Genomic DNA, 24,423 nt, shown 5'->3' with positions numbered 1-24,423 from the left:
CACATGGCTGCTGGCTCACCACTATATCCGGCAACCCTCGAACAAGCTGTCCACGTGACGCCCTCCGAAGATATTCATAGTTCAGGTGACCAAACCGAGCATGCCATAACTCTGACTGTGACTGAGAGGTAAGAAGAAGAGTAGAGAGGGCGGTGGAAGACTTCAGTTTGTAAATGCCGTTCTCCTCATATCCGGATGAGAGAACCTTCCTCGATCCACGATCAAGAACTCGCACTGTAGTACTGTCAAACTCCACCAAAAGGCCAAGGGAGCAAATCTTATGAACTGAAAGGAGATGGTACCCTAAGCCTGGTACATGCAAAACCTCTGAGGTATGGGTACCACCTCGTCCATCCGGAATAAGCTGCATCTTACCCCGACCTGCAATAGAAACTGAAGAGCTGTCTCCAATGAGAATCTGCCCACGCGAGGGTCGCAACTGTGCAACACCATCGGATGAAGGAGTCATGTGCCGTGAGGCACCACTATCAACAATCCACTCTCGAGCCTGGGGAGCCGTCATCGCAGCATCAGAAGCATTCAGTGAAGCGTCCTCAATGACAGCTAGATGAAGAAATGCAGCTGATGAGGGTGCAGCCACCGCTCCAGAATCCTTGGTGTCCTTCTTCTTGGTGTCCTTTGTATCTTTGTCAGGGCAATCCTTCTTCCAATGGCCAGTCTTTCCACAGATATGGCATGTGGAGTCTTTGTCCTTGTCCTTCTCCTTGTCCTTCTTGGACTTGTTATCCCCCTTCTTCTTCTTTTGGTCCTTCCCCTTCTTCTGAGAGGCTTGACCTATCAGCGCCTCCGACTTGGAAGCATTTTGTCCCTTTAACTGTTCCTCTTGGTCCAAGACCATAGGAACCAACTCTTCCCACCGAAGAGTAGACTCTCGCCCCGAAGCAATAAGGGCAGAGTAAAATGTACCGAATCGTGGCGGCAACTGGGACAATAGTGTGATCGCCATGTCTTCGAAGGAAATCGGCTTCCCCGCATTCTGAACCTGCATCTGTAGCTGCCTTAGCTTGTTAATGTGCCCCCGTAGCAAAGAAGACTTATTTACGGACAAGGTCCGCATCTGTACCTCCAAAGAAACCCGCTTCATTAGGGTCATCCAATTGTACATCTGATCAAGCTCCAACCATATCTCCCGAGCCACCGTCAAGTGCTCGATGTGAGCGATCATGGCTGTAGTGCATGATAGAAAGAGAAAGGATCGAATCCTGGCATTCAGTTTGTCCCAATGAGTCTGGGCCTTGGCCAACTCCGCACGAGCATCGGAAGAGAGTTTGGACTCATCTCTTACCGAGGGCCGGTCAATCTCCTCCTGTACCAACTCCGCCAAATCATAGGACTCAAGAATGGCCAACATCATGACGCGCCAAATGCGGTAGTTGTCGCCGTCGAGCTTCTGATCTGTAGGAAGAGCCGGTAAGACAGGCACCTTCCGGTCCATAATCGCCTGGAACTCCAAGTCAATCTCTGTAGACATCTTCACCTGCAATGCCTTCACAAACGCAAAAGCAGCCCCCTCTGACTGGGAAAACTCAGCCTGCTAAGGCTCTTCCGCGTCCTGAACCTTCTTCACCCGCCGAAGGCGATGAAAAAGCAAAACCTGCACTTTTAGGCTGAAAACTCAAACTTCCTCAGCGTCAAACAGCAGTAAACAGCAGCAAATCCACCACCTGTACTCCTTTCTTGTGCGCCCACACTCGTTTCAGCCTTGTTCCAAGGCGTAGCCCTCCTGTCTGCCCTTAAACGCAAAAAACGCAAATTTGTGTCGCGATGGAAACTCCTCTTCAGGTTGATTCTGCGCTCAGTCAGCCCTCAAACACTGCTCTGATACCATGTCAGAGTGCAACGGTGCGGAAGCGTAAGACTGAGAGAGAGAGAACGCAGAGAGAGAAGAGAGAGAAAGAGACAGTGGACGATGAAGATCTGCTGTATAAAGAATGCTGAATACAAAGATATGCAGATATATACACAGGCGCAGTGCGCTAGACTGCGTGTCTCCACCTCGACGATGCAACCTGCTGTCCACCTCGAAGTCCGCTGCAGTCTGCACTGTCTGCTGTCTGAAATCTGCGAACAGAGACGGAATCTGCGCGTCACCGGTCTGTAATCTGCGAGCAGAGAAGTGTACCAGACTGCTGAAAGTGCCAGGTATAAATAGCCGAAAAACCGGGGGAAATAGGGCGCCAGAAATGGCCAGGCGGCTGCATTAAATGCAGCCGACTGGCTGCTGCAGGTCGGACTGCCACGTGGCAGTCCGACTGCACCAAACTTGGCCAGCTGCCCTAATCTGATCTGATCTCTAACAAGTCCCTAGTGTCACCATTGACACTTAATGGCCAATTAATGGTCCTAGGGGCAAACAAACACCAAAATTCACCTAGACTCTAACAAGTGTAAATTGTTACAACTTTTGCCTTTGACACCCATATTTTTCGCAGTGTCCTTGGGCCTTTAACTATGAAAAAGTAGCTTGCACCTCACATGTGCAACACATGTGCATCTTTTAATTGCACATTTGATTAATCCTTTAATCAAATGTCAATTAAACATAAGCAAAGCATCAAATTTTCACGTCCTCGTGACATTTTTTCTCGTGGCACCGTTATTTGGCTTGAGAGGGAGTGTTAAGCTAAAAATGCATTAGCTTTACTAAAACAGCCCCAAAACATGCTTAATTAATGAAGAAACCTTGTTTTTTTAAAAGAAATGTGTTTCTAGAGAGTGTCTGTGTCCCATAAGCACAAACCAACTTGGAAGGGCCCAAAGCTTTCTATAAATAAGTATGTTGTCCTCCATTCAGCCCTAATTTCGTTTTTGCAAGTTTCAAGTGTTTTCAACTTGCTGCCCACACCCCTTTCGCGCAGGACATCATAGTCTCAGCTATCCCTTGCTGTCATCTACAGTCTGGCACCTGTTTCCAGCCCTCCACCTCCCATTTGCTGCTGTTTCCAGCCAGGAGACTGCTGTTGACCACCTGCACAACTGTCATACAGCCTGCCACGTCAGCATACTGCTGCATTTGCACACCCCACAGCTGCCGCCAGCACAGTTTTCTCTCTCCTAACTGCTGTCGCTGCAATTTTCTCTCTCCTCCCTGCTGTCACTGTAGTTTTCTCTCTCCTCAACCTATCGCAACAGTTTTTCTCTCTCCACTACTTGCGTTTGTTGTTTTCTCTCTCCTGCAGCGTGCGTTTTTAGTCTTTCTCTCTCCTCACCTACATTTATAGTCTTTCTCTCTCTCGATTGCCGTCTGCATCAAATCCAGCTATCCACTACTGCGTTTGCTGGCGTTCAACATCCGGAGGCTGCCTTGCTGTAATTCGGGATTCGTTCGAAGCACAGCACACTCTCCAGCTCATTACCCTTGCCCTGATCCTTGAGATACAGGAGTTTGAGGTTTAGTATTCATTCACTGCATAGTGTGTTTGTTGCATGAGCATTGTATATTCAGTAGTCATATCATTTCATTTATTCACTGTGTTCATTGTCTCTGAGTTACCCTAACCCTAACTGTGTTCTTTTATCAATCTGTGCTTTGTCATACGATTGTTATTTGTGTTTGTGTTAGGATATTTCTTTACAATGGATGCATCCCTTATGGTTCTAACAATGGTTATGGTTCTTTGTGAGTGGATTGTAACTCATTTAAGTGACTGAAATTTCACATGCGCACACATGTTATTTGACTATAATGTCAACATGTATTTTCAGTAGTGACAATATATGCTATTGCACATTGCAATGCAATAGAGGACAATTGCAAGGATTTCAAGGAGGTGGTCTATTACGAGGACACGAAATTTTATTACTTTGCTTGGCATTTGATTATGAGTTAATCAAATATGCAAATATAACTTGCATATGTGAGGTGCAAGTTAATTATTTTGAAGTGTGGGCCTAGAACCCCAAGATATCAATTGATTCCCATAGCTAAAGTTGTAATGAGTTATGCATGGCAAATATTAGGTGATGCATGGTATTAGATTTTGGTCTAGACTATTTATTGGCTACTAATGTCAATAGTGACATTAGAGACTAGGCATTAATTAATTGATTAATGCCAATCTAGGGATCAATAACTGCACATGGACACTTGGAAGACAAATTGGCCTAGCCAATTTAATTATTGGCTAGTGGAATTTTTTTTTAAAAAAACACTAGAATAATTATTAAATTAATTTTTAAAAGTAATATTACAAAAAGTAATTTAATAAGCTGGATAATGCTGAAAAATGGGATGAGAAGGTTGAGAGAGAGAGACGGGGGGGAGGGGGGGAGGGGGGGGCTACCATAGTTGCTATTACAATTGACAAGCCATTTCTAGCCAACATATGAACCTCCAAGAGCAGATGACATGCCTTAAAGAGACAACAACAATAGGTGACAGCAGTTTAAGGGTTGTTTCAGCCAAACAACATCATATTCAATGTGTTTCATCAATGGAGATAGCTTTCATGGCTGTCTAGACAAGCCACCAACTGATTTCTTTCATTTTCTTGCAATGGGAGTCTGAAATTTCTCTCTTTGGCATTCTCTCTCATCCTACAGCCATTTCTCAACTCCCCCTCAGCATTTTCCAACAGTTTGCCTCATCAAAGGTAGAAATATTGAAAAATCTTTATCGTAAACCCCATTTACTACAAAAATTACAATTTGATAGCCACCTCGAGATACAAGCTCGAAATTGAGGGCCTATGACTTGAATTTCATCAACTGAAATTAAAGAATTTCAAGGAGATTCAAGAGGCCATCCAACCAATGTCAATTCGAGACTAAACTTGTCTCGCCAGAAGCAAGGTGAAGACCAATTCCCCAAGCAAACCAAGGGGCAGATTGGTTTGAAGGCTTGCTGGTTAGTTTTGATAGCAAGAGGCGCTTGGATTAGCGGAGGGGATCAAAGAATCTCAATTGCACTCCATACATTTGCAATAAAAGCTAAAGAAATACGACAAGGGGCACCAATTTTGGGGCCAAAAAGCTATCCATTGTCAAACATTAAAGTGGTAAAGTGTACATTCGATTTATGTGAATTAATTACTTGTTGTGATTAGTGTTAAATCAAGTTAGTACCACCTATCTGAGAAGGAAGTTTGGTTTTACTAGGCCTAGCTAAGATAAAGAAAATGGGTAGCCAATCATCCCAAATGCAGTATATTCTCCATGGTCAAAGAGGTTGCCATCCTCACCAACCGGTCCAGGTGGAGTAACAAAGCTAATAGGAGGGGTGTAAGCTCGACTATACATGACACGCAAGTCCTCTTCATCCTCCTCTGTCATGAGACTGAAATCTATAATAGAAGAAGAAAAAGAAGGTAAAGGTGAAGGTGGGGTGTCGTCTTTCTCGTCGAGTACATAATGCCTCCTCAAGGCTTCCAATGATGGAAAAGCCTAATAAGGTATCGTGGCATCTCAAGAAGGAGGTATCTAAGAGATTATAAATCAGTTACACATCAATCATGTACCTCGCACAAAACCAAGCCTCCACAATATCTATAGGATGCTCTTTACAAGAGCACTAGCTCTGATATCATGTGAAGATATGCTAGGGTTTGCATTGAGGAAACACAAAAAGTATGACCACTACTAAAACATAAAGACTCAAACAATAACGTGCAAAACTCAAATCCTAAACACAAAACACAAAAACACAAACATAAACACAAATAGAGAAGAAAAAGAACTTTGAAGTGAATGAATCAATGTTGTAAATGAAAAAAAAAAAAAAGTACAAGATGCTCAAGGGCAGAGCTATCTAACAACCGGTGGCTCTCATGGGAGTAGAATGAGGGAGGTATTGATGTGTATCGTCTATCGGAGACAAATCCCGAGTGCAATAAAACCAGTCAAAGCAGAGGTAGATGAAGAAAAGTATTGAAAACACAAAAACAAACTTGGGGCAAATGATAAAAGTTAATCAGGTGGAAAAGGGCTAATGGCTAAAGCCAATAACACAACCATAGGGTTAAATGGTGGGCAGCTTGTCTATTTATAGACATAGAAGGATCCTCCCAAATTAGAGTTTTGCATGTGGAACACAAAAACTCTCTAGAGTTGCTCCCTGTTTAATGAAACTTCTGATAGCTTACTCTCTTGGAGCTGTTTTAGAGAGCCAATCAAAGAGTAATGAATTTTTAGCTCAACAACCCTCCCTTATCAGAACGCAAGGTCTTGAGTTTGCAACCAAACCTATTCTCCTCAAAAATCAACTAGTCCTTAAAGTGTAAGAATGCTTCTGACTTCAACTCCAAGAAATAGCCCCAAGTCATCCTGCTAAAATCATTAACAATTCGCATAAAGAAAAAGCTCCCCTTAGGGGACTCCATCCTCATCAATCCACATAAGTCTGTCAAAACAAGCTCCAAGGGCTCCTTAGCCCTTCGTAAAGCCTTGCTAGATATAGCATCTTTATGCTCCTTGCCACAAATGCAAGATACACATGGCAGGCGGCTCACCCTAATCTCCAGCAATCAAAGCACAAGCTAACCACAAGCTAGCTGCCAATGTTACTTGTAGTTGAGGTGGTCACACTAAGCATACTATAGCTCAATCTCAGTTTGAGAAAAATGAAAAAGAGAATAAAAGACCAATGAAGTCCATATCTTGTAGACTCCATTCTCCTCATAACATACACAAAGAACCTGTCGAAAAGCTCCATCAAGAACGAGTCCTGATCAAACTCTACCATAAGGCCAGGAGCACAAATCTTGCTCATTGAAAAAAGATGATATCCAAAAACCAACGCATAGAAAACCTCTAATGTATGGATACCACCTTGCCCATCTAGAATCAACTGCATATATCACCTTTGCCTTTGATCATGACTAAAGAGTTATCACCTATGAGAATCTGACCATCCATCAAACGCATTCAAGAAATACCATCTAAAGAAGAAGTTGTGTAGTGGAAAGCCCCACTATCCACAATCCACTCATGAGACTAGGGGACCAATATCACTAAATCAGTGGCCATCAGAGGAGCATCCACCATCACCTCCGAATGGAAAAAGGTGACCAATGAAGGAGTAGCCACCACTGTTGAGTCCTTTGTAGTCTTCTTTCTTGGTGTACTTATCCTTGGTAAGACAATCCTCCTTCCAATGACTTGTCTTGCCACAGATGTGACAAGTAGTGTCCTTCTTCTTCTTGTCATTCTTCCCCCTCAATTGGAAAGATTGACCTATCATTGCCTTCGTCTTGGAAACATTTTGATTTTTAGGTTCTTCCTCACCATATCCTCCGAGATAATCACCTTCCTTGCATTCTAAATTGGCATTCGTAATTGCTGAAGCTTATTGACACGATCCCATATAGAAGGAGACTTATTTTGACTCAAAGACCTCTGGAGACACTTGCTTCATAATGATCATCCAATTGTACATTTGATCCAACTCTGGCCATATCTCTTGAGCCACAATCAAATGCTCAATATAAGCAACAACAACTAAAGTGCAAGAGAGAAAGAGGAAAAAACGAATGCACACATTCAGCTTATCCCAATGTGTGTATACCTTGAGCAACTCGGCTTTATTATCAATAGAAAGCTTGGAGGCATCACAAGCTATAAGACAATCTATAGCCTCAATCACGAGCTCCACCAAATCAAAGGACTCCAAGATAGCAAACATCAAAAACTGCCAGATGCGGTGATTCTCCCCATTCAGCTTTTGATCTGAAGGAAGAGCCAATAGCACAAGTAGCTTGAAAATCTGCATCGATCTAGGAAGACATTGTCACCTAAATAACCTATACAAAAACAAGGGCAGCCCCCTCTAACTCCGCGCTTTTGATCTGAAGGAAGAGCCAATAGCACAAGTAGCTTGAAAATCTGCGTCGATCTAGGAAGACATTGTCACCTAAATAACCTATACAAAAACAAGGGCAGCCCCCTCTAACTCCGCAAACGATGCTTGCTAGGGCTTTCTCCACTCACCTTGAACCCATTTCAACCATCAAAGGCAATGAAAACTCAAAATCTACCCAAAAGGTTGATGTTTTCAGCCTTTCTCCTTAACGAACAGCAAAACCCTGCAGAAAACAGCAACTTTGCTCCTTTTCAGCACTGCACCTGTTCACCTCAGCCTTCTGACGCTGAAAACGCAAACTTTTATCACACTGAAATCTCCCATTCACGCCTTCCCACAATCATTCAGCCCTTCAACATTGCTCTAATACCATGTCAAAGTGCAACAAATGCGAAAGCGTATGACTGGACTGAAAGAAAATGGACATGAGAGGAGGGGGAGAGAAAAGAGGCAGTAGAACGCAGAAATCTGCAATAGATGAACATTGAAATGAAGAAGGCGGATGTATACACGGGCTATTGAATGTATCTCCACAAGCAGATCTCTCTCCCCACCTGAGATAACAATTGAATGATGACCAGGGCAGGCTGCTTATAAATAGGCACAAAAAATAGCAATAAAATAATCAAGTCGGCCAGTAAAAACAAACCAATTACTGCCAAAATAGCAATCGATAAATAAAACAATGCCTAAAATGCTGCGCAGCAAAAGTGACTGCCATGTGGCATCCTACGCAACCTAACTAGCTTGCCCAACTACCCAGTAATGCTAGAAATGACCTACAGATTGGATAGAACTGTCCAACCTAAAAAATAGGAAATGTATGACTGTGCCCGAGAGTACTAACTGCCAATGCCTGTCCAGGGGATGAATAAATCTCTAACAAAGGATGTGTTTGTTGATCATGTCCAACTCCATGATGATCCCCTCTACAAATGCTAAGCTTCACACTTATAAGCTTTCACATCATGGCAGCCCGACACAAATTAAACAGCCTAACACTTACAAAATTGTTGCTTTAATTCAGCTGACTTGTTAAATGCCACGTCATCCATTTAATTTATGTTGAGCTTGTCTTCTTTTCTCCTTGTCTCTTCACAATTACGTCATCTGCCCTTGTCTGCACCATCACTTGCCCGACATATAAGCATGTATACTTGGGTGGTGCCCAAGCCCATTATATATATGGCTAAGTTATTGATAGCCCTTAGCATGACTTCTTGCAAGTCAACTTCATGCCTTATGGACCCACGGTCCAAGTTGTCTTACCGTTCCTCACATGCAACAGCCGACATCACTAAGTACAGGCATCTAGTTGGGTCTCTAATATAGCTCATTCATACCCGACCACATCTCCTAGATACCATCTTTGGTTCATTCATGTGTCAGAAAAATGTGGGCAACAGAAGCAAAGTAATGAAATTGTTATATACACGAAGAACTAAACACAAGAACAAAAAATGCATGAACCCACTAACTCACAAATAATGAACTCAAGAACAAAATCCATCTACCAAGCACAACAGTGTGTACCAAGGCACATGTTGTGGGCAACCAGCAGCATGCTCCTAGACACCCACTCTCAAACAAGATGCAATGACAAAAATTGACAATGATGAGAGGTGGCCTATAAATATGCAAAAATTATGCAAAACAATAATCAGCTTGGCCAGCCACAAAATGGACCAAAAATACAGGATGATAGGCTGAAATATCTACTGAAAATGAAATGACCCTAATAAAGTACTTGTATAACCCATGATATGGACTGTGTTAACACCCTCTCTCAAATCATGGGTGATAAGTAGAAAAAAATATACAAGGATGAATCACCACCATAGCACATATAACAATGACAATCAAATAACATTTTAGGGCATTGGCGTTAAATAGAACTACATCCATAAAGTAAGAAGAGGAAAGGCACAAGACCTTGCTCTCCATTCAAGTTCAGCTTCCCGGGGTGCTCTGAAGGAAGAAAAGGAACGCCTCCATCGCAATGGCTTTGATCTTTGGAAAGATGTTGAATTCAGCTGCCTTTCGGTTCTTCTGCAATCACAAATAAATGGATTTATCATTGATAGAAGTTTCCCAATGGATCAATAAGCCTGCAAAAGCACAATAGCCCAAACCAGATATCTCTGCACTACACACTAACATAATGTTTCCAGGCAAGGCAAACATATCAATATGGCTCAGATGTATGACATTCGACTTCATCATAGAGTCAACTCTTCCAAATAAGAATGTGTGTCATCTCGTGGCCCTTACATTCATAAGGCGTGTCACGTGCATTTGCAGGCAGCATACTAGCATGTGTGCTCCACATATGACTGCACATGGGATGCAACGTTACTCTTCACATACGCAGCATAATAAAAATGTAGATTTGGCCATTGAAATGCTCAGAATCAAGGCAAAAGACTTTCTAAGTATTTCCTTAGGACTAGAACGGTAAAATTTTCCACGTTAATTCAGGATGCCTGACTTTAGGCTTGACAGTGTTCACCTATAGTGTTGCCTGAACCGTGCAGACACTGTTTCCGAAGGCGGCAGCAAGACTTTCTCTCTGAACTGAGAAGAGCTTCTGAGGCTGTGATACCAGCCATGAAAGGTCTGTTTGCAGAGAGGGCAGAAGCGCTTCATCGAGCTCCATTTCTGGATGCAATCCAGGCAGAACCTGTGCATACACCACCGCAGAATGGCCAAGTTCGAGTCGTGGAGCGAGGAGAGGCAAACAGGGCAACTAGGGCGTGTGCCTTCTACATCTTCTTCTTCTTCTTCTTCGTGCACATATTTGGGCGAGCAAGAGTCGTCACCTTCTTCTTGATGTTCTGCAGAGACCGAGGAACTGGAAGGCAAGCGAGGCTTCTTCGCCCAAACGCCCATTGAAGACAGCCATACGTGCTCCTCCGCCATGGTAGGAGTGTTGGCCTGTGTAACTATTCACCTCCTTATTACACGCGCACATTAAGAACCAGTTGGTCCCGAAGGACCAGATATTGCAGTTTGAAGGCTCATAACACTTCATCGCTTTTTATTTTCTCAAATATTTATATTTTCTCAAAATTCAGAGTTATAGAAAGGACAATTGAAGAGTATCTAAATTTATAAATCTAGAAACTTATAAAACCGTTCTATAGCTAATTTATTTATTGGAATTTTTTTTTTAAAGAGAGCTCTCTCTAGTTGCTCATATGGAGGCTCTAGTTGTTCGTGTTCTAGCAAGCGGCACAAAGGCACCAATAGAGAGAGAGAGAGAGATCATCGCGCAGCAACGCCTGCCTTGCTCCTACGAGATGAGAGACATGTATTATGATAATATTGTGTAATAATTTATAATAATTGTGCTTTTGAGTTTGTTTATTTATTCTTTGAAATTCCTAGTTTTTAAAATCATCCTCATTCATAGTTTTTGTCTCATATGATATGTCGATTCTAACAATGAACGTGTCCTTATTCGTGCGGACCTCAAATATGAGACAGAGAGAGAATGTGTGTGTGCGTGTGTGTGTGTGTGTGCGCGCGCATGCATTTGTGTATGTGTTTCCTCAATGGGTTCTCTTTTTGGAACTAACTATCGACTTTTCCAACTCAAGTATATTGCATACATACATACAAATATGTAATATGCTTGTAATTTAAATAAAGTAATTACAACCTCCAAATATAGATCAAAGGAAGTAGTAGATTGCATGTCAATGATGATGTTATGTTAGCTTGTACATTAGAGTATCCTCATTACAACTTTACAAAACATGGGTTCATTATTGAGTTTTGTAGTTATGTTTTTTGATAGAATATATTCTAACTAAGTGCTATAGATCATGATTTATGTGTACAAGTACTAAAAAGTTTAAGATAGGGTGTAATTTCAAAAGATATGACATGCACAAGAGGCAATCTATGATCACTTAAGATAAATGGATGCATTGGAATACTTGTGCCTAGCCTATCTAGTGCTTTGTGTTCAATGCATATGCAAACAAGAAAAGGTTCATTGGTAAACTTGTAAACCTTTAACACTCGAGACCTCACCCCCTCCACTAACAACCACTCTTGTTTGGATATATGAACCCCTCTCATAGTCGATGGACTCCTACACGATCATCTACACTCTCCCTTTCCCCCCACTCACTAACCCCAGGATTTGAGTGTGTGAACATCTTTAAGTGCAGTGCCAAAAGGTGTGTGAACAATGGCGGTGCTCTCTCATGTGCACGTGCAACCAGATTTTGCTAAGTATAGCCTCAATGGGCCCCATGATGTGTAGTGCATCAAGATGGTGCAATGCATTGTGTCTTCACCCATGGCATGGATGTAGTTGAGAAGATGGGGTATATGAAGCCCCAATGTAGTGCAAAGAAACAAGTGCTCTGTGTACTCCCTTAGTGGTTGCAAAGTTCAAGTAAAGAAACAAGCCTCTTTATAGTAATGTTTGCATAGTCTCTCCTCTAATTGACTTTCCTCATATCCTGCAAGAACTTATACAATACAAACATTAAAAGCTAACAACCTCTCCTCTCTATCCAATGTGTCCTCCTAATGTCTTGCTTTCTGACATTGAGATACTTTCCATGTTATCCTATCCACCCTAAACCTGATCTCTTGGTTCAAAATATCTAAATCTAAGAAAAGGGTCAACATCATCTCTCTCTCTCTCTCTCTCTCTCTCTCTCTCTCTCTCTCTCTCTCTCTCTCTCTCTCATAGATAAGAGGAATGACCAATTTTCTTTTTCCTTTTCAATAAGCTATTTACATTTCTATGCATTCATAGGTGTTATTTTCTATTTGAATAAACTCTTCATGTTTTTGTGTGTCCATACAAAAATGAGTGCATATGGTAGTGTTGTTGTAAGTTCTACCGACAACCTTAATCTCTACCATTACATCTATGGAGAGGGTCAACTATGGATGAGTGTAATAACTACTATTCAATGGGTAGCAATTGGTGAAGCATAAAGGCAAAGCAACTATTTGCACATGGGATGATTACCCAAAGTTTTCTAGGAGTGTCAAGCAAGAAGATTGTATTCATGTGCGAGCCAAAGTTCCTTTCTCTATAATTGTTCTTACTAAAATGAATACATGCATTTCTTTTGCATAAGGAAATTCACTTTTCTTGTGCCCCAAAATTGAAAGCACTTATCTCAACAAAGTTATTAAAGACATAAATCAAAACCCGTGTGAAACCTTTGAGTTAAGAGAAAGACAAATCAAAATAAACGTTTGGCTCAATCAAGCATACGAGATATGAGGGGTTTAAGAGAGAGAAATACCTACCACTAGTTGCTACACTCCTCATGATGATGCTTGCACCTTGTGATGTTGTTGTTTGTTGTCTAATGGGGGGGGGGGGGAGAGAGAGAGAGAGAGAGAGAGAGAGAGAGAGAGAGAGAGAGAGAGAGAGAGAGAGAGAGAGAACACCAAAAAGAGATGAAACAAGAAGCATCTGTGAATGCAACCCAGAAGGGATGATTGGCCTATGTCTTTGGTTCTCAAATAACTCCATTGTTGAGGTCACTTGAAAGTTTCAGTGGAAAGTAGCTATGGATATGTAAGCAAGGAAGAGATTTCAAAGGGCCATCTCTAATGATACCCATGGACCAAATGAAGGAAGGAACTTCCCATGTCCAAGATAGCTATCTAGTGGAGGAGATTGAAGTGCTTATGGAAAGCAACTCCCTCTTAGAAGTTGAATGTGTTTAGGTGGAGATCGACAATCAAAGCTCCCTCTTCACTCTACTTTTGCCAAGAGATTTTCCTTGTCTCCCCTCTGCCCCTTTGTAAGTGCGTAGAAGAAAAACAAGGAAACATCTCTTTTGGGATTGAATCCATGTTGCCCCGATTTGATTTGGAAAAGACTGAGCTGTTACAAAAGCAAAACTAAGGGAGGACTTTGGAATGGTGGTTGTTTTTATTGGAGACCAATGAAGCTTTGACAATGCTAGATGGAGATTGGTTAGTCTTCTTAAAACTACTACTCTTAAGTTCATATGGTCCATAAGAATTAGTTAGTCTTTGTAATAGCTCAAGGTAGGGTGAATATTTTAGTATGAGTGTTTAACTATCCTTAGAATTGTATAGTCCAAGGTGTAGATTTTCAAGCTTTTCCACCAAAAGATTAGTTATATGGTTTAAACCATGTTGCATCATCTAATGCTATAGTCATTTACAAATTTTCATGACATCTAATGCTATAATCATTTACAAATTTTTGTGACGAATATATATTCATTGCATTATTAAATAACTATTCATAGTCTGAAATTTTTATGTAGAGACTAGAGATGATGATGTTATGTTAGATCAAGCAAGATTACATGGTGATGCATGTACTGAGAGCTCTTGCTTGAAGTCTCATGAATGTGAAGTATACCTTGATAATATAAATGATCCCACATAAATATCTCATGATGCATCTTGTGGCCTAAAAGAATACAAGCAAGAAGATGTAGATTGGGTTTATGATTTGACTCTACAACATCTATGAAATAAGAGGTAGAGGATAGAGTGAAAAGAGCGAAGGTAGGACTTTCATATGTGACATTAGATAATGTGATATGGGAAGAATTAAAATAACAAAAGAGTATATTGTTAGAATATGCATGGGATGAAGAAGGCTTAGAAGCTAAGAAAAATGATGAAGGCCTAGTTATAGAGGAGATAGATGTGCCTAGTATTCTAGAAAGACCTAGGTCTCCATCACTTTTAGAGTGGTTGGTGATACAACTAGATATCCTAAGGAATGAAGAGAGTGGAGTTAGTCACAATGTTCACATTTTAGCTAATGATCCCTATGAAAATGAATGTGGTGTTGAGCTTGACACATGGATTAGTGAGGGACAAGGGATTTTAAGAGAGTTATGGGGTGTTGATACAATGCAAAATATTCTAATGGTAAAAATAGAAAAGACGGAGGTAAGAGGGGACCATACACCTAGAAGTGTTCTAGTTGTAAATATGTAAAAGTGTGAAAATTTTTGCTTACTTGTTAGTGTTTGTTGTGATAGTTAGGATTTTGAACTTTTTGTGGATTTAGTGTCATGGGTCTAAGAAGGAAAATAAGACTAAAGTCAAAGAGGTTTCATATGTCAATTAGAATGCTATGTTGTCCAAAAGCATCGATTTGGTTCATGGCTCGAGCAATAGCCCTTGTAACAGCATCATGTATGCAATAATCAAATATTTTAGACTTAGAGCAAACAAAAAAAGAGTAAAAGAGATTTTAGTATGACATATGTATGCATAGAGAGAAATTTGGAGCCTAGAGCTTTAAGGCTTTCATTATAGAGACAGAATTGTAAGTATTTCATTCTCAATGATTTTTTAATTAAACTTAGTATTAGGTTTTATTATGATAAATTCTATTTTTATTTGTAGATACTCATCCTTCTAATCTTTAGGAATGGCAATCTGTTGAGTCCATTATTGATATTATTGATATTATGCATGGTTTGATTGGAGAATAAATATACAAAGGCAGGAGAAAAACACAACTTGTAGATAATGAATTATTTTCTTATGAACATTCTTATATTATCCCTATATATAATAGCCAATGGGGAGTAACATCCCTACTTTCTTTGCTTGATTTTACAAGCCTTGAGTGGACTAGTGAGAGTTATAGATGTAAAATCTTTTTTGAAATATATAGAGGATATTAAAACCTAATATCTCGAGTAGGCTAAACAAGATTACTTTGTTTATGTCTATTATGTGTTTATTGATTTATTTTCCAATGTTGAGATAAGAAGATCAAAGGCCATAATGTCAATCAAGAGGTTGGTATATGATCATGTCTTACAATTTGTTGATGAGGTATGGGATACTAGGATAGAAGGCAAGATAACTTGTAAGATAGATCAAGAGTCTATTGCTTGCAAATACATGCTTGCTACTCAAAATTTTGTCATTTGATTTTATTACGGTAGGTGCTGCCAGAGTCAAGAGGCTGGCATATGATCATGTCTTACAATTTGTTGATGAGAGGTGGGATACCAAGATAAAAGGCAAGATAACTTGTAAGATAGATCAAGACTCTATTGCTTGCAAATACATACCTACTACTCAAAATATCATCCTTAGCTTTTATTATAATGCAACTCCTAGTGAGAGCTATACATGTAAAGTCTTTTCTGTGATATAGAGGACATTAAAACTTGATATCTCAAGTAGGCTAAGCAAGATTACTTTGATTATGTCTATTGATGTATTTATTGATTTCTTTTTCAATGTTGAGATAAGAGATCAAAGGCCATGTTGTCAAACCAAGAGGCTGGCATATGATCATATCTTACAATTTGTTGATGAGGAGTGGGATACTATGATAGAATGAAAGATAACTTGTAAGATAGATCAAGACTCTCAAATTTTCATCCTTAGCTTTTATTATAATAGATGGCATTATGTTGGTGGTAGTCTAGATGCTTTGGATCAAAATCTAGAGGATTTTAGCAAAGATCCTATAATGGATCTTGATGTTTGGCTCAATGAGGACATTATTATGATACTAAAGGTTAGATCATCATGTGCACTACATCAAATGAGGGTGGATTTACAAAATGAAGATATCAAATTACTATGTTCATTTGCATTCTAACTTAACAACAAATGAGTAAATTTGTACATCAAGTTATATATAGTATATCTATATATTTGATTCCACTTCTTGAATGGTAAACATCTATGCTAACTTTTTTGCATATATCAAAGAGAAGAGAGAAAAATATACAATGTAAGGATATTAAAGAAAATATCTATTTACTTTCAATATAAATACAAGCTCAAATATTGCAACAAATTTGTATTTGCTTTCTTCATGATCTATACGTGTGAGACTTTATAAAAATATATACAAAAGCTATTTCTTTTTGTGGAGAACATCCTTTTATTTTAAGTGCATTGCAAGCATTGAACTATCTTTTGAGTGAAGTAATATCTTTCGAGTCATTTACTTCTATTTTTTTATCCTTAAGGATCTATACACATTCTAAGTCTAAAGCAACAATACCATTTCTCTTGCCTATGTCACCAAGCAAGAAAGATAGTTGTGCAATGACCCACCTAATGTTAAGGGCCACTCTCTTGCTAGCTTTTTCCATGAGCCTTTTAGAAGATATGATCGATAGCAAGTTCTTAAAATGTAATCGTCCTTTCCTCTCTACTACCTCTCTCAATGTAAGGATTAACAAAAATGGCTACTTGCAAAGCCATGCATTTTTGGGCAAATCTCTTAGGCCTCCCTGAAATGTAACTATTGAAGAGCATCAAGATAAGGTTTAGTGTATCCTCCCAATTCATCATTAAAAAAAAGAGAGAGAAAACAAATAACAGACCCACACAAAGCAAAAGAAAAGAAACAACAAGCTTTTCCATATATATCAGAGTGCCACAAATACTGCATCTAGGGGTTCTCAAGTTAGATGTGTCTAGTGGCCTCGGTCGGCCGGCTCCATATCTAACCCCCTAGCCTTTAATGTCCCCCCACTTCACACTTAGGGCACATCAAGGGCTAGACACACCTAGGGAGATTGTGACATGTCTCCCTAAGTCAAATCTTTTTTTGGCCTCTACAATCTCTCATCCAATTTTGTGATGCTTCTTCTCCTTGTCCAATCTCCTCAAAGCCCCATCACCGATCCACATGGTAACCCTTCAACCACTCGAGCCCTCACCGATAAGTGCAACAAGTGCCATGGAACTAGCACTCGGCTGCTAGGAGGGGGGTAATGTTAATCCAAGTGCAAAGAAATGAAAAATAAAATTTAAAAGACACATGTCAAAGTGAAAAAAGGTGGCCTTGTTAAAGAAATAGGAGGAAAAAATGCCAAAAGTGCAAGGACTGTGTCAAAAACACAGATCTAGAGCACGGTAGCTATGGAGGTTGAAAGATGAATACAAGACTCATGGATGACATAGACAATGAAGAGAATTACTATTACACAAGTGAATTAGGTTCCAAGATGGAAGCTTGGGCTCATAAACACAATCTTGTGTAAGACACTGACAATGACAATGATACTTGAATGAAAGGACAAAATTACTATGACCTCACATTCAAATGATAGGCAAGTACACTGCTTTATAGCTTTAGGATAGGTAGCACTTTCCACCACTGTCCTTATAGGATTGAGCAAGCCTACATATCCTTAGCCCAACTGCTCCATACAAAGGGACTACATTGGGTGTGATTGCCTTATTCTCAAAACCCCTCCTCAATCATAACCAGAAAGACACAAAGTGTGTAGAGGCTTTAGTGAGCAACCACTTGCAAAGTGTGGGTACACCACAAACATGGTAATCATCCAGAGGCTATCACAAACAAAGCTAAGTGTGGGTACTAAAAACATGGTGGATATCTAGAGGCTGTAACAAGAGTTTCACAAAGTGTACAAAGGCTATAGTACCAGGTTACATGAGGAGTTTACAAGCTTATGAAAAGGAGCATTAGAGTAAGGTTATACAAGGCTTCAAAAAAGTCTATCAGAAAATTGGGAATAGAAGGAGTGGTGAGGCTTGTCCTTTTACTCTTGATGGTCTTCTTCTTCTTCTTCTTCTTTTGCTTCATGGTCTTCTTCTTCCTTCACAGCTACAAGATAGGCCTTCTGAGACCTCTTTCCGGCATGAAAGAACTTCTCAGTACGTCTGATCCTTTTGCAGAAGTCACAAATTAGCTACTCCTTTTTGCCTTTGTTCCTATTACTACTGACATATAACAGTTGTCCATCTTTTGCAGTTTCTTCTTTTCTTTTAATCTTATTTTCTCCTTCTAACAAGGAGGCCTTAATGTCAACTAATTTAGGGTTGGGTATATTGATTAAACTGATTGAAACATTATCATAATCTGGAGGCAAACTTTTTAACAAGACACCAATACATATATCTTCATCCATTTTTAGATTTATTCTTGCTAGGTTAGAAGACTTTCCATGTAATTTAGATGAGATGCTAGGGATGTATTAGGCTTCATGTCCAGTCTAAAAATTTCAATTAATAGACCATACTTTGAGGACTTTGATTCGGCACAAAAAAATGTGTCCAATCTATCCCAAGTGTCATGGGACGTGTCACAAGCATCCACATGGTGGATATAGCTATCATCTAACTCAAGCTTTACGATGGCTTGATCCTTGTCATCATTCTTTTGCCAGATTACTGCAAGGGCAGTATCCCAGGGCTTCTTCTATTGTCCATTAGTGATGGCCCATAGGCCCTTCTTCAGAATGCTCCATTTTTGCATGCGAGACAAGAGAAAAGAAGAGTAGAAGAATAAGAGAGGAGAAGATGGAGAGCTTCTCCACCATGGACCCTCGCCCTCACACAATCCCTCTCTCAAGCACGAGCTCAAGCAAGCAAGAACAAGAACAAGAAGAGAAGAGGAGAGCTAGTTTTGGATACACATAAGAATGATCTTCTCCATTCCCTTTTTGTCTTTTTGTACATGCCCTCCTCCTCTTTGGGTGCCCATCCCTTTTTACATGATTGGCCGTTTTAGCCAAGGTCTTCTTGCTTTTTTCTTTCCTCTTTCCATTGTTCCTTCGCCTGTGCCCATCGACATTTACAAATTGCACAGGAGGGAGCCTAGATCTCTTTACAAGGATTTAGAGTGCACTTTTATATTTAAAATGTGCCGTTCCTCTTTTGCACTTGCCTTGAACTTTTAAGGTTGTCCTTGTTGAGAATTAGATAATCACACCCAATGTATCCCCTTTGTATGGAGCAATTGGGCTAAGGATATGCAAGCTTGCTCAATCCCATAAGCACAGTGGTGGAAAGTGCTACATATCCTAAAGCTATAAAGCATTATACTTCTATCATTTGAACGTGAGGTCATAGTACTTTTGTGCTTTCACTCAAGTATCACTGTCATTGTTAGTGTCTTACACAAGATTGTGTTTATGAGTTCAAGCTTCCATCTTGGAACCTAAATTACTTGTGTAACAATAAGTCTCTTCACTACCTATGTCACCATGATTCTTGTATTATCTTCCAACCTCCATAGCTACCATGTTGCTCTAGATCTGGGTTTTTGACATGGTATCAGAGCTCAATTGAGCACGGCTTAGCTCTCCTCTCACTCCTCTCAACTTTGCTCAACCTCAAGTCATCTCAGTTTGAATGCATGACTTCATTTTCTCATTTGAATCTCACACTCACTGTTTGGCAGCCATAGCCAAAGACTAGACCTGTAGCACTTTGAGCTCTTATATCTCTCTCTACAAGCCTTATCTCTCTGAGCATCCTTCTAGGTTTCTCTCCTTGACTCCCCACGCTTCTCCTTGGCACATCATAGTGAGACATTAGTCCCTCTACTGCACAACCATTGCTGAAATTCGTCATTGTTTTCATATCTGTGCCTATCATTGTTTGTATCATCGATTCTCCTCTTGCACACCACGGTTCACTTTGCATGCAGTTATAGGGCTTTTAAAGCTCCATATCCAAGCTCTCTCCCCATAAAATATCTCCAAGAGATTCTTATCCTACGAGCTACACCAGAAGAAAAACTAATAGCTGCCTGCAAACCCTAACAGGGAAGCCATAGCTTCCTCATTTCAAGCTTAAAAATGTCTTCACTTTCTCACCTCCCTCAACTCAAAGATGTCCATGCTACTCTGATTCACTAAGTCATTGAAGTTCCTAGCAAGATTTTCCCTTCAAGTCAACAAGAAAAAGATTCAAGAGAAGACCAAGCATCCATAGACACTAGACTCAAGCTCTTCTCCCACATAAATTTCTCATCCTTCTCAATCAACTAGAGTTCCTATCATTCAGATCTGATGAGTTCCAACAAATATAAACTTCAAGAAGAAGATTTGAAGAAACATTTACTGGTCAAATCAACAAAGGAGGGGAGATTTTGGAAGATTTGTGAATATTTGAAGACTTAAGTAACAACATCAAGCTAGTGTCTCTCAATACTATTTACCATTGTCATTGCTTGTGTCTCTTGACACAATCAAAGTCAGCTTATTTTTTAGAGTTTATCCAATGTAACAACACAAGAAGGGATGTTAGAAAGTGGTTCAAGCTATAATTAATAGGTACATTATTTCTTAATGTTGATACAGTTGCAATGTTTCATTAAGTAATGGAGAAGAAAACTTCAAGTGATTTGGGACAATGTATTTTATAAGGATATTATTATAGTGTTTTGATGTTGCTTTCTTCAAAAATTATAATCGTGCCTAAGATGGATCAGGTGGACTTTATTAGATCACAAATAAGGGATGTGATACAATTCAGATGCTAATTAGCACATAGACATTTGCTAATTAGTATATAGGAAACTGCTAAGTGGTAGTCAGATAACTGCTATAATTGGCAGAAGCAATTGCTTATAGATAACTACTAGTTAGCATACATATCTTAATTAGCATACAACTACTAATTATCATACAAGTTAGCATATAGACAACTATGCTAACTAGCATATAACTTCTTAGAAGCATACAATGCTTATTAGTATACAAGTTACTGTAAATAGTATTGTTATCTAGCACTGTTAATTAGCATAAAGAAGACTATTAACTAGCACAAATGGCTTTAAATGGAAGCATAGTTGTCATGAGATAATATTGATAGGATAGTAGGCATCTCAATAAAGATATTCCACTTTAGATATCCTACTTTTTAGTCCTTATTTTTTTCTTAATACTGAGCTTCCTAGAATAGTACAGACTTCCAGGGCTAGAAACTTCAGATCCCATTGTTCACTTTTGTAGATATCAAAAACAAAAAATGTTCATAATATCACTCTCCACACTTTCACCATTGGGATTTCTATGCTAAATTATAGGTGCTCAAATCTTAGTTACCTACTTTCTTTGTATTTCAGGACTATAGGACATATCTAACTTGGAGGGAAGATTTGGAAAAATCCAACCGTTTTCATGGGATTTTCGACATAAAGTGTGAAAGTGGAATATGCTGTCTGCAAAATGGTAAGTGACAGATTTCTTAGTCAATGGACTTCTCTAACTTGCTCATTGTCCTAATAATAGGAGTTAGTCAAGTGGAGTCTTGGGAGTTAGTAACCATGTGGCTTTGAGTAGGGATTAGTAGTCACTAAAGTGACTTGTTTTGTGGAACATGTGGTAAAGAATGAAGCATGAGATCAAGAAGACCATTCAACATAGATTTAGGGGCACCAACAAGACTAATTGGGTGGCCGTGGTCCAATGTGGCCACAAAGATGAAGGCGAGGGCCTGCTAACTGGGAGAGGACACAAGGGAAAGGTGGGGGGATGAGCCAAAGAAAGTAAGTGGGTTGGAGGCTCATGCATTGAAGAGGAGAGTGGAGAGTATTGGGATTATTTTTGTTGAGAAATAAGCCAAAGTCTAAGGCATAGTCTAAGCCTTATCATATTGTTGTATGTAAAGTGTCCTTAAGTTTGGGGGTATCTATCTTTTGAGGATACCATTTTTAGTGTGTGGACTATTGAAGATAGGATTGGAGACTAATGGAGGTGAAGTTGACTTGAGCTCCAAAAAAAACTATGCTTGTTCCATCTTTGTCTTCCTCTACTTGCAGTTTTATCATTTGGTATCAGAGCAAATTGTAACCATTTTTTGGAAAACCATCATACTCCTCTCTGACAAAACTGGATGCCAGGCTGTGTCTTCTACGAGCATGTTCGTTTTTACATGATGCCGGTCATGCTTGAAGCGCGAAGGTTCATATTGCCAGGGTTCATACGGGTTCACCTTTATCTATCTCCGTTAAATCTTCCAAATTTTCAATTCTCTTTCCATCTTATTCCATCTCTCAATCTCCCTACACCCTTTTGTCTCTTACCCCTATGTGGTAGTCCTTCGGCCTACATGCTATGACATTGGTGAACCTGATGTGAAGGATGGCCAAACTATTGTAATCATAGGGGATTCATCAAGTGTTGGTTCAAGGGATATTATGCAGTAAGTGGTCTTACTATTGCAGTCACAAGAGTAGCAAGCCCATTGTCGGAACCTAAAATGAGCTCGACACTAGCTCTAACGGCTCTAGCCATAGGCTCCTAAACACAACAAACAACCCCATCATATAGCCTTGTGGCTAGGGGTGTCACGATACTATAAATAGTTGTTCCAACTGCACTTAGGTGACCATCTCACCTCGAATCAAAAATATACAAAAGGGCACTCCCAACCGATTGTTGTGGCCCCTATAGCTCTCCTACACCCCAAGGATTGGCCTAATTTATTCTAGCATAGTGCAACATTGAAGAGATGGAACTGGGCTAATCCATGCTTCCACTTCTTTAAATATTCGCTAAACCCCTAAATGCCTTACTATGATGCATAAACATTTGGTTTTTAATTACAAAGGTATAAAATTTTAGCATTCATTTCATGTTTATGCCTTGTATATATCGATTTTTATGTTTTATGTGTCATTTTGTATAGAATCTACCCCTATTTGACCACTTTAATACAAAAGCAAGCTTAGAATGAGGCTAAACCTTATATCATACTGCTCACTACATATTCATCAATGTTTCCTTAAAATTTTCCATTTTTGAATGCTAAAAATCTATTTTTTTCTAATTTTTTAAATTTATTTATTTTTCTCAATTATTATTATTATTATTATTACCAATAATTTTGCAATTTCTAATAATAAAATAGAGTATTATAGCCATGGCAACCATGATGCACTATTTTGTCGCACATGCATCATTACTTTCATCAAATTTATCAAGTATCATCATATTTCTTGATCTTATAGGTTTTGCGTAGCTTGAATAATTAAATATTGCATTATAATAACCACAAATTCTAAAATTTTGGAATTGTGACACTTGAATGCAATACATATTACTTCCATATCAAATTTCGACCCATATGCATCCCAATTCCATGATGAAAATGGAAATACAATCAAATTTCTTTTGAAATCGAGACTTACCATGAAATATTCCATAAAATCGCTTAATTTTTTATGATTTTAGAGTCACTTAGGTAGCATACCGATGCTCCACATAGCCATTGACATCCACCTTCATGCTCCTTTGCTCTGTTTCTCGCATCGTACGACATTCTAGCACCCATTCTCCCTCGTCCCCTCAGCCCACATGAATAACAATTATGGCAAGAGAGAAAGAGGAGAGAGAAAGTTTGAACACTTCATTTTCAATAGAATGCATCATTTTGCATGATTTTTGTGGTGATTAAAGGCAAAGAAATTTAGCATCTCATGGCCACGAGGGTTTCTGATGAATTGAACAGCTGAAAATTTACATTTTTGGAGAAATAAGGGGATGCATTGAAAATGTGCCCCCTTCCCTCCCTCCAAATCATGAGATTTTGAGAGTTCTTAACTCTCTTTAGCTTAATCACTAAAAAAACTTGTCATAGCCCTCAAACATTCGCACTATCGATAAGTGATTCATGAAGGCCCAAACGATCTCGGATTCGAGATCTGAAAACACTGTTGCGTTTATGGCATTGTTTTCTACTAACTTGGCACATTGTTTCTGGCTTTTGGATCACGTAGCTACTTTGTAATGAGAAAGTTGCACCTCTTTAAAAATGGGCTATCTAACAAACTTTGATTGACGAATGGACACTTCCAACACATTTTAATACAATGTATAGGTCCATAAAGG

The 24,423-nt window shown here is 39.5% G+C and overlaps 1 protein-coding gene across 1 annotated transcript in view; it reads right to left on the bottom strand.

The window, feature by feature from the left end:
• Nucleotides 1–10,818, bottom strand: part of LOC148018813 (uncharacterized) — a 30,992-nt gene extending 20,174 nt beyond the window's left edge. The window contains exons 1-2 of the mRNA XM_087660763.1: nt 10,326–10,818; nt 9,749–9,865 (exon numbers count right to left, since the gene is read on the bottom strand). Of these exons, the coding sequence (XP_087516889.1) occupies nt 9,749–9,865; nt 10,326–10,735 (527 nt within the window). The 5' untranslated portion in view covers nt 10,736–10,818. The remainder of the gene's footprint in view (nt 1–9,748; nt 9,866–10,325) is intronic.
• Between the last annotated feature and the right edge of the window lie 13,605 nt (nt 10,819–24,423).

This window comes from Lygodium microphyllum, chromosome 20 (genome assembly GCF_053477565.2).
Source record: "Lygodium microphyllum isolate KBCC chromosome 20, Lygodium_microphyllum_v1.1.10, whole genome shotgun sequence".
NCBI classification, from domain to species: domain Eukaryota; kingdom Viridiplantae; phylum Streptophyta; class Polypodiopsida; order Schizaeales; family Lygodiaceae; genus Lygodium; species Lygodium microphyllum.
The sequence above is the reverse complement of the archived record's forward strand: the minus strand, read 5'-3'. Positions and strand labels throughout refer to the sequence as shown.